At 39.6% G+C, this 11871-nt stretch overlaps 1 protein-coding gene across 3 annotated transcripts in view; it reads left to right on the plus strand.

The window, feature by feature from the left end:
- Slc24a2 (solute carrier family 24 member 2) overlaps nucleotides 1-10611 on the plus strand; it is a 208778-nt gene extending 198167 nt beyond the window's left edge. For all 3 annotated transcript variants that reach the window (XM_076843407.1, XM_076843408.1, XM_076843409.1), the window contains 3 exons: nucleotides 599-688; nucleotides 5250-5416; nucleotides 10362-10611. In XM_076843407.1, coding sequence (XP_076699522.1) covers nucleotides 599-688; nucleotides 5250-5416; nucleotides 10362-10611 — 507 coding nt within the window. The remainder of the gene's footprint in view (nucleotides 1-598; nucleotides 689-5249; nucleotides 5417-10361) is intronic.
- The last annotated feature ends 1260 nt before the right edge of the window (nucleotides 10612-11871 follow it).

Here is an 11871-nt window from a genome sequence, read left to right on the forward strand (position 1 = left end):
CTGTGTCTGGAAACTGGCCATCACCAGGAATTTATATAAACTACTGTAGTGCCTCCTGGATGGCTTTCCTGATAATAAATGTGACTGTAAGATGATCCAGTCTGTTTTTAAACATACTAAGCCTTCCCATTTCTTGTTTAATGTAATTAATTGCATAGGTTTTCTGGTATATGGATTATTAGGATACAACATTTGTAAGCAGTAGAAATTGATTCTGATGAACTTGTGAGCAATCTAAAAAGAGGGAAGGAGATGGAGGGAGAATATGATGTAGTTAACAGACGGAAGGAGAGACTGAGAAACCGGGCCTAAGACAGGGCAGGAGCAGAGGGTGTTTAAGCATCTAGTTGCATCTCTCTCTTTAAGAGAGCTCCAGCCCAGGAACCAGCATTACAATCATTCCATTTCCACCAATTTCACATTTCCAAGAGAGAATTTTATGCAGCTTGAGGAGGGAGAGTTCAGGCCTTTTGACTGTCAATCTTACCAAAATGCAGGAAATGTGGGGACAGTGTTTGCACAGGTGGTTTTAGCGTTAGACTGTCAGGTCCATCACAACTGGTAGCCCTGACTCTTGCCTCCTCTGGTTGTCTTTCAGTCATCAAGGAAATTTTTTCCCATCACATTCTTTGGCTCCATCACCTGGATCGCAGCCTTCTCTTATTTGATGGTCTGGTGGGCGCATCAGGTAAGACCTGGACAGCGATACCCATCTGCTTTATGTCCTCTCAGTCTTGGTTGCCACTTGGTTCATCAATGTGTTTGCTTTCTGTCACAACAATATTGAGTGTGACACAGACAAGTTAAACATGGCAGGACTGAACTTTCTCTAGTCCTTGGACCTTTCCCTGTGGCCTGGAATCAAATTGGTAGAGCCACTAGAAAGCCACATGAAGGAAGGCAAGCCTGAATGCTTCCTGCCGGAGGCCAGGCCAACCCAGGGCTGAGAGGAAGGTCACATTGTACCTGACTCATGGTATTTATCTTGGGCAAGCCACTCAGCATGGCTCTCACCAGCCTTTCACAGCTGACTCTCAAGAAAGGACCTAGAGACTAAATGGCTTCCTTGGGCTTCAGTTAATAAAAATAATATTTTTCAATGTTATCACTTTAAGCTCAGTGCAGTTGCAATGCTTATTACAAAATATGACCTCAGTAACTTAGTTGAAAAACATGAATGAAAGAATAAAATACAAGGTTTTACATTCTTGAAGACCATTATTATATGATGTGCTATAAGATGGGCAATTCACATCTCTTTGTCTTTAAAACTTTTTTTTTTTTTTTTATATTTTTGGGTTGTGGGATGAACACACTACCTTTATTCTTCTGTGTGCTAGGATCAAAACCAGTGCCTCACAGGTGCTAGGCAAGTGCTTTACCACTGAGCTACAGCCCCAGCCCCATGTCTTTATAATCTTGACATTAACCCATACACAGGTTGAAATCCTATAAAGGAGGTATTATTACTATATACACTGTACAGGTAAATGAGTTAAAGTTAAAACTGATAAGAATATTGGCCAAGGTCACATAGAGAGTAAATAGCAGAACTGAGATTCTAACCCAGGATACTCCAGAATTCATCCTTTTAATCTTGAATATATACTACATAAATGCCAAACTGCCCATTTATATTCTTTGCTTATATAGTCTTAGAATTGTTAACATAAAATAAAACTGCAATTTGAAATAAAATGTGCCAAGAACATATGTTAATAGACTCTTTTAACAAGTGGCACTAGAAAAATCTGATTTCCCTGCACCAAAATTAATTGACTTTTATCCTTACCTCATATCATATGAAAATAGATCATGGTTCTAAGTTTAAAAGCAAAAACTATCAAATGTTTAGAAGAAAACATAGAAAATCTACATGACCTGATTTGATCAGGGTAGGGTCCCATCCCTGTGACCTTCTTCTTTCCTCTGGCTCTTCATAAGTCAGCTTCAGTCATGGGTACCCCAAACATGCTTATGAAGAACAATTCTTGCCGGGCACACACCTATAATATCAGCGGCTCAGGAGGCTGAAACAGGAGGATGGCGAGTTTGAAGCCAGCCTCAGCAATGGCGAGGTGCTAAGCAACTCAGTGAGACCCTGTCTCCAAATAAAATACAAAATAGGGCTGGGGACGTGGATCAGTGGCTGAGTGCCCCTGAGTTCAATCCCCAGTGCCCCTCCAAAAAAAAAAAAAAATAATAGTTCTTCAGTGAAATTAGTTCTAGAGCCACCCAGATTCATCAGGGGTTTAATGTATAATGAAAATTCTTATTTGTTAAGAAAATGTCATTATTCACGTGACTTCCCACACGGTGGCTGACCCCAGTAAACTAGCTCTTGTCCATGCTAGGAGAACCCTGATAGCTAGTCTCATAATTTGGAGAGTAAAATAAGTAATGTCTGAATTATACTAGCTGATATTCATTGATCATTTACTTTATGCCTGACATCATATTGTTTACTTTATAAGCATTATCACGCATAATCATCATAACAACTCTGAGTGGATGCTATTAACACCATGTTACAGATGAAAAAAACTGAGAGCCAGAGAAGGTGGCTCCTGTGCCCTGGAATTACAGTCTAGAATATGCACCCAGGACTTTCTCTGTCGCAAACCACGGCTCTTAAACACACCAGCATACGCCTCATTGATTTCTGGCCCTTCCTCTCTATACTAGCACTCAAACTCCAAATACGAAAGGTTTTTGAAGCCATCCCTGATTTAGAATTCTCCCTAAGAATGTAAATTAAAATGTTAAATGAATTAGACCTTTCTTAGTACATCAATCATTTAGTCAGCATCTTCATAGTCTTTGACATTTCACTCTGATTATAACAAAAATAAGACATCAAGGAGAACATTTTGCTCAAATAAGGTACTCTTGTGCAAAATTTTTATTTAACTTTTTCTAAAAGATTCAGTGGGGAAACATGCTATGGAAATAACCTTCATATGCGAATTGATTTGTTCATTTAGCAAACAGGTCTTCAGAGCCTACTATTTACCAGGCTGTGCTCTACAAATTAGGGACATAGAGCCCAAGGATCCCATTGGCAAGGACCTTACTTTCTAATGGGAAGCAGTAAGTCTGTGTGCCACAAGCATTTGGTAAACTAAGGCAGCTCACCAGTTTCTGAGCAGGCATGACCATTAAAATAAATAAAGCTCCCAACTATGCTTTTAAGCTAATAGGAGCCAAGAAGTTACTTATAAATGAAAAAAAGGAGATTCAGAAGTAAGTATTCTATGTATGTAGGGAAATCAGCTGAGACCAGATAAGAGCTAACTTTCTAACTAAATTAGAAATTGACCCCATGTCTATAAAGTGTTTTAATAACAAAAATTATTGTTGGGTTGCCAAAGGTAATTGACTTGCTATGGCTGGGAAAGCATAATGCAGTGAGACAGAAAAGCATATTTGGCACTAATTTTGTCTGGGGTGTACATGCCTAGCATATATTTCAAACCCCAGAGATGGTGTTCAAAATTCAATGACTATAAATTTCTGGACCCATATTTTTAAAAGAGGCCATGTAAAAGAACTAGAAGCATTCTCATTGCACAGGTCAAGAAGCCAGAAGTAAGAGGTTTTGTGATTTTCCCCAAGTCACACAATTAGGAGTGCTGGAATTAAACACAGGTTTCATTTGTTATGGTTTGGACATGCAGTGTCCCCCAAGAACACATGCATGAGACAATGCAAGAATGTTGAGAGGTGATAGACTATGAGAATTGGAACCTAAGCAATGGATGAATCCACTTGAATGGATTAACTGGGTGGTAATCATAGACAGGTAGGGTGTAGCTGGAAGAAATGGGTCACTGGGGGCATGACTTTGGGGTTTATATTTTGTTGTTAGTGAGCAGAGCTCTCTCTGCTTCCTCACTGTCACAGCCTGAGCTGCTTTCCTCTGCCATACCTTTCGGCCACAATATTCTCCATCACTTTGTGTGCAGAGCTATGGAATCAGTTGACCTTGGACAAAACCTCTGAAATTATGAGCCAAAATAAACTTAAAAATTAAAAAAAAAATAGAAGGGGCTGGGGATGTGGCTCAAGCGGTAGCGCGCTCGCCTGGCATTCGTGCGACCCGGGTTCGATCCTCAGCACCACATACAAACAAAGATGTTGTGTCTGCCAAAAACTGAAAAATAAATTTTTAAAAAAAAATAGAAGAAGTGAGTATTCTATTCCCTGAAGACCTTTATCATTATCCTTAAACTATTTCAAAAAAAAAACTCTGGATGTCATCAAGTAGGCTGCTGGAGTCCAAATGGAAAGCAATATGTAGATTTTCAGAACTGCAACTCATCAACACCAGAAAATACTTTCAATATTTTTATAAGTCCCAACAAGACAAGTTGCTCAAAAGAATGGAAGAGCTTCTGAGACTAGAACAACCCTCCCAACAGAAATATCAGTCTTAAAAGACAAAGACCATAAGAAAATGTAATTACTGTGAACTCTATTTCACTTTTTGATAGTGATGTACTACTTATGAAGGGATTTTCCACAGATTATCATTCAGTTCCCACAAACCCCTTGTTAAGGCAGATATTATCAACCCCACTTTATGGGTAAGAAAGCAAGAATGGAAGACACTGTACAATGAAACAGTTAACGGTGGATTAAGCACTTAACAGATACCAAACCAGACCTTGGGCCAAGGTCCTGATTCCTTGGCTCTTGCCTCTACACAGCAGCTTTGCTTTTTCATATTACCAAACCTGAATGCATGCCAAATCAATTTTCCTGTGGAAATGGTGGAATCCAAAAATGTTTCAGTGGTACAGACAATAAGAGATATTAAAGGAAAACAAATGGAACACTGAGTGTCCGTCCCTAATCTTTGATGGTAAATTGAAGGGCACATTCCGGGACTTGGGGCTGCTTGTCCCTGGGTTCAATAGTCCAGTTGGCTTGTATAACTCAAATCTTGCAGAATCCCTGCCTCTGTTTTAGGAAACACCATATGGTGGCTGCATTCAAGCCCTCTGTGGCTCTTTTTTATTTGAGATTATCTGCTTAATCTTCACGTAAATTGCTGATCTCTTGGGTCTGAATGTCATAAAAATATAAACTCCTCTATGGCAATGATTGTAGTTCATTCATCTTTGTTATCTCAGCCCTCAACACAACACAGAGAAGGAACTCATTAAAGGGGTTGCAGTGAACTATTTGTGGTTAGGATGGTTTTGTGACTTGCAACACTTACATGTTACCCCTGTCCTGACGTATAGGTTGGAGAGACCATCGGCATTAGTGAAGAGATTATGGGTCTGACCATCCTGGCTGCTGGGACTTCCATCCCTGATCTTATCACCAGTGTCATCGTGGCTCGGAAGGGGCTAGGAGACATGGCTGTGTCCAGCTCTGTTGGAAGTAATATTTTTGACATCACCGTAGGGTAAGTGAGAGCTACATAAAAGTACATACCACCTCCATCGTTGACTTTGTCTTCCAAGAGTCTGTAAAGATATGACCAGGTTCTCTGAGCCCAAAATTCAGCAGTACCAACAGAAAACAAAGGCTTGGGAGGACCATTCAGTTTCACCAACTTTATTTTTCAGAGAACTTAATGAAGAGTAAGACATTCCTAGATAGGCAGAAAAACATATCTGCATTTAGAATTGATGCTTTAGAAAATATTTTAGGAGAATTCCACTTATTTAACTGCAGTCACTACATATTATGAATCTTCAGAATTCAGACAGGACTTCGATGTTCTGATAGTTTCACGGTGGTTTTGTTCCATATTCTAGTTAATATCCTTGACCAGCCTCAGGCAAGATTTGGATTTTAAGACAGATTGGGATGAGCAGAGACAGCACAAACATCACATCTCCTCAGAAAATGTTGACAGCCTTGGTGTTTTCATTGGTTTACCTGTGCCCATGATGATACTCTAGGTTTTTTGGCAGTAGGAAAATGAGAGGGTTTTTTTTTTTCCTTATAATTAAGTGCACTGGAGTTCTAGGTATGAATAATCTCTATAGTAAGCCAAATTGAGAGGAGTGATATTATCTCTCCCATCACATTAACTTGTCAAAAGTAAAAGTAGGCTAACTCATGACCCTGAATGGCAGTCCCCCGAGAAAGAAAGACACAGGATTTTATCTTTGTGTTCCCAGAAGAGCAGGGCTCTTAACACTTGAGTTTGGAAATCCAATGAAATGCATCTATGTTCTCTTTAAGTATCTTGTATATTGTTGTCTTCTACCTTTTCATTACAAAACACATATTTATCATTTTTCATACAATGTCCACCATGTATACTGTACGTACATTTTTTTCCATTTAAGACAATGATCATGGAGTTATATATTAGCATCCCCATTCCTCAGATATGGATACTGAAAGGCACAGAGTTCACACAACTGGTAAATGCAGAAGCTGGGATTTGAGGGGGGAAATCAATACTGTCAACCACACTGTCTGTGCATAAAACCCCACCCTGGGTTTCCACTGTCTGAAACTCCAGTGAGTCCCAATGTGCCCTCTCCTGTTAAACTTCCCTCTTCTGCTCTCCCTGCTTCTCTGCCTGGAAAGCTCTCTTAACCTTTCCAGTATCAGCTCAAATCCTGATTTCTCTAATCCCTGTGGGTCTGAGCTAGGGCTCTTACTCCCATAGACCCTCTGTACATCATACTGTCGTCAGGTCCTGTATGCCCACAAGCCTGCGGACTTCCCAAGGGCAAGCACTCACCAAAGCTAGCACATCACCGACTGCATGGTAGTGGCTTAACAAATGCTTGTGGAATGGACAGAAGGACTGACAGATGGATGCCTTCAAAGTTACATGCCTTAAAGGAAATGATCCTAATGTAAAGAATACCTCTTTGCTCTGTTGACTACACATTCAGAATAGCCTTTTTGTCAATGTTTGTCTGAAAAGAAATAAAAGGAAGGAGAGAGAGAAAGTTCTTTGTAGTGTAAAAAGAAAATCCTATAAACTAAGAAAAGTTATATATTCAGTTAGCATCTTTGTCATGTGTTTGAAAAATAACTATTCTAGTAAAGTTGCAAGACACTCCTTGTTCACTGGTCTAAAATTACATATACATCTTAACAACAAATGAGAGTCTAAAGAAAAATACCACCTAACCTACTAAAGCACAGTTCAGTTTTTTAATGTTCTTTCAAATATTTTGGTTTTCTTAGTGAACAGTCAGTTTTGTCCTCCTATAGGGCTTTTATTTTTTTATCCAAAGACATGTGTACATAGCAAAAAGAGGCATTTATTACTAAAAATTAGTAAATCATGTGACCCATTTTCTAAGTGTTTTTAGACCTCCAAATATTCCATCCTGTTGCTTTTCAGTTTAACCATTATCCTTTAAAAGAATCTTTTTATCTTTTTTTAGATTTTTTGTTATGCAGAAAATCTTTCTCTTTTAATTATCTTATTAGGATAAATTCCTTTAAGCCATATAATGGATTAAATATTTTTAACATTAAATGGCTATGATATATTTTATATATTTCTTTTCCAAAAGCTTCTTTCCTAAGAGTTTATACCAATGTATGTCATGGCCAATATATTAAGTGATATCATTAGCAAAAATATTGAGTGTAAAAGTTTCTGCATAGTATTGCCTGCATTTTCTATTTGCTCATAGAATAATGCATAAAGGATTTAGATATAAAGATCAGTGAAAATTCACCAACATTTTAAAATGTGTATATTTTATGCAAATAAAATTGCATTGCTATTTTTATGTAAATCTTTCATTCTAAATTTAAATTACACATAATATTCTGAGTTTGATTGCTAGCACTGCAATTAATAAGTAAAGCCTAAACTTAAAGTTATTTCATGAATATTTTCTATATCACTATAAACTTATGATTTTAAATAGCCATATAACATTACATTGACTTACATTGATTTACTTTTTGGCTAGTTTCCCATTGGAAGTTTTAAGATGATATCCTCAATTTTTTACTACTCAAATAACACTGAGATGATCATTTTTCTGAATCAAGTTGTGTCTGCATCTCAAATTATTATGAAAAATGTCATTTTCCCCAAAGGGTGTTTACAAACTATTTATTGTGCTGTCAGCTCAACTTCACCAGAACTGGATGTCTGTGTGTTTGTGTGTGTGTGTGTGTGTGTGTGTGTGTGTGAATTTAAACATACGTGTGTTTGTCTAGTGTGTTAGTCAACTTTCTGTCACTGTGAAAAATACCTAAGGCAATCAACTTAAAAGGAAGAAAGGTTTATTTTGTCCAACAGTTTTAGAGGTTTCAGTCCATGGTCTCTGTTGCTTGAGCCTGTAGCTACATGATTATAATATTCATTGGCCAGGAAAGAAAAAGAAATAGAGGGAAGGACTGGGTCCTCATATCCTTCAAGGGCCCACCCCGCCATGGTCTAAAACCCTTCTACTAGGTCCCTCTTCCTAAGGTTCCACCACCTCCCCATAGTGTCATAGGCTTGGGAGCAAGCTTTCAACATAAGTGCTTTGGGGGTATAATTCAAGATTCAAACTACAACATCTGGTTTAATAAGAGTAAAATGGTTTGGGGTCTTTCTCTTTAAAAGGCATGGGAAATGTGGAAGAAGAACTCACCAGGATGAGTTCACCAATATTCTCAGGCCCTCCCCTCCCAGTTTCTGACTTTCCGTTGCTGAACCCAGGATACCAAGACTGCCCTCTCCTGCCAAGTACTGGAATTTTACCTTGTTCCAGGCTGCCCCTGGGGAACCTCAACCCAACATGGTTCACTGAAGTGAGCACTCCTGGCCAGAGAAAAGTGCCTGCACTAATCACCACCAGGCCATCACATCAATCACTTCAGCATTACCCTGCTTAAGATATGCACCCAGGTGGGGGCCTGCTAGTGTCAAGCCCTGGTGATTCAAAGATGCAGTGCTTGGGCTCTGCTCTTACACACTCTCCAGCAGAGGAGGCAGATGCATAATTTGCTTTTTCACCCTCATTATTTCTCTCACAAACTATTTGCTTTTTCTTTGGAGCACTTCATGTTTCAAAAGGGCAGCTCCTCTTCCATACCCCTGAGACCAGGTCAAAACTTAACTTTCTTTGGCCATACAGAAGGTACAGCCAGCTGAGTCAGTTTCTCCCCAGCTAATATTTCATCATTACACTCAATGGGAAGAACCAGCTGCATTTCACCCAGCCACCTGCAGATGCCCAGGCCACTTGGGTCTGATATTTTCAGCCATGTTCCCCTCCCAGAGAGTCCTACCATCAACAACCATAATTCCTAGCAATTGGTTTTCCTGATGTGTTTTAGAATCACCACTCAGGAAGGGAAACAAAAGATGTTATCAGATTTTAAAAATCAAATGTAAAGGTAGAAAACAGGTTTAGAAATACACAATAAAGTCTTTTAAACTTTATAAATGTAAGATAATTATATTCTTCAGATCTTTCAGAAAGACCTTTTTTTTTAATATTTATTTTTTAGTTTTCGGCAGACACAACATCTCTGTTTGTATGTGGTGCTGAGGATGGAACCCGGGCCACACACATGCCAGGCGAGCGCGCTACCGCTTGAGCCACTTCCTCAGCCTGAAAGACCATTTTTTAAATCAAAAAGAATATCAGTATCTTTTCCAGGATAAACTTTAGAATTCTATATATACCCTATCATGGCCCCCACCATCATCATGGTTTTTTGTTGTTATTGTTTTGGTTTTGGTTTTTTATTGTTATTATTTGGTTGGGTTTTGGTACCAGGGATTGAACCAGGGGTGTTTAGCCACTGAGCCACATCTCCAGCCATTTTAATTTTTTATTTTGAGACAGGGTCTCGCTAAATTGCTTAGGGCCTCACTAAGTTGCTGGGGCTGGCTTTGAACTTGCAACCCTCCTGCTGCCTCAGCCTCCTGAGGCTTTGGGATTACAGGTGTGTGCCATCATGCCCAGCATCATGTAATTTTACTTGCTTTTAAATTGTTAAGTCATTGTTATTCTTTATCTCCATTTTTTAAAAATAATGTTTTCCATTTTTTACCATCAATTTCTATGCCTTCTCTGCATTTGTCACCTTCTCCCCTCACCCTGTACAAATCCTCCAGTTCACCTTTTTATGGCTGAGAGCAAAATTTTACTCTTCATTAGGAAGAAAACAAACAAAAAAAAAATTTTCAAATCAAATTCAGAAAACACCTATGAGAATCATGTCTTTGATATTGCTTCACTGTAGGACCAATTTCTGGTCTCCCTGATTTGGTCAGGAAATAGATAGACATTTTCAAAGTTCACCTGATTTCCTTATGTGGTCTCATGACACTCTTTTCAGGGGTAGATTTGTCCTCCAGCACCTTCTCAACATGCCTGACTGCCTGCTCTCCCCTACTCTTCCTTTCTTCCTCCCAGGCTCCCACTGCCCTGGCTCCTGTACACCGTCATTCACAGATTCCAGCCAGTGGCTGTCAGCAGCAATGGCCTCTTCTGCGCCATTGTCCTCCTCTTCATCATGCTGCTCTTCGTCATTCTCTCCATTGCCCTCTGCAAATGGCGGATGAACAAAGTGCTGGGCTTCATCATGTTTGGCCTCTACTTCGTGTTCCTGGTGATCAGCGTCCTCCTAGAAGACAGAATTCTCATGTGTCCCGTCTCCATCTAGCGGAAAAGCCATATAGTGGACCGACAGCGTGGATGGTCCCTTCCTGCTCTGGGCTCCAGGCTCCTTGGCCTCCTGAGAAGAGGCAGCTGGCACACAGCCCCAGCCAAGTGTCCCTCCTTGGTGGATTGGAGGAGGGATGGATTCACATGGGACCCTTCACTTCACAGGCTCTTCACCCTTGCCTACCGAAATGACTCCATGTAAGAGACAAAAAGAACCGTGACCATGGGTCATCCCTCCATTCACCACTGACAGGTACTCCTCGCTGGCCGGAGGTACATTCGTTGTAAGGAAGCAAACAAGGACAGAGGCTATATATACACCTATAAAGTATACATATTATAAATATACACACACACAAGCACACAAATCCTGCCTGTTCCTGTATTATCCCTCTCTTTGCATACCTATAGATTAATACATAACTGTACACAAACACAAAGAAAAATTATATAAATATATATATATACAAAGTCATATATATATATATATATATATATATATATATATATATATATATATACATGTAAGTATAAATGCATCTTTTCAGGGATAGCTCTAGTATATTTATAGTACCTTTTTGAAGAGGGGCATCAACCTTCAACCTTCAGTCTGGACTCTTTACCTCTAGGTGCAAGAGGTGATCTAATGGAATCCACAGACAAAGGTGGTGTTGCTGTCACCTTCAGCCTATGTTCGATTTACCAGGATCCTGCCTAACAAGGTGGATGGTTTAGGAAAATTGCTTGTAGGGAGGAGGGCTTAGCAGAGAGAGTCTGGAGGAGCCGCCAGTTGAGCCCTCCAAACCATTTGCACTAATCATACAGGGAAGACTATTCTGCGTACCCATACTGAGTACTTAAGACAGACAGAGATAAAACCAAGACTGGGTGAATACTGGTTTGGGGACAGGAGGGAGGTGACTAGGGTTGGGTTGTTTTGTTTTGTTATTTTCTGATATTGCCCCAGCATGCAAGTAGAAAATATGACTGCAGACCAAATTAGTGCTTTTCTAGGACAGCAAAACTATATAAACTGAACTTATATTGTTCCAATGCATGTCCCATTGTCATCGAAAGAAGGAGGGCAGTTTTAGCTGTGATTACCATTTAGACATATTTTGATGCTAAGGGCTCACATATAAGTCAAACACCTGCCAGGAGAGCCTTGATGTGTGATAAGAAACACCATCCAGTAGAGGTGCTCAGCGGGACTTGCCACCTAATGGGAATGTTAGGGCATCGTGGCTCCTCAAATCAT

The sequence above is a fragment of the Callospermophilus lateralis genome, chromosome 2, assembly GCF_048772815.1.
Source record: "Callospermophilus lateralis isolate mCalLat2 chromosome 2, mCalLat2.hap1, whole genome shotgun sequence".
Lineage (NCBI taxonomy): Eukaryota > Metazoa > Chordata > Mammalia > Rodentia > Sciuridae > Callospermophilus > Callospermophilus lateralis.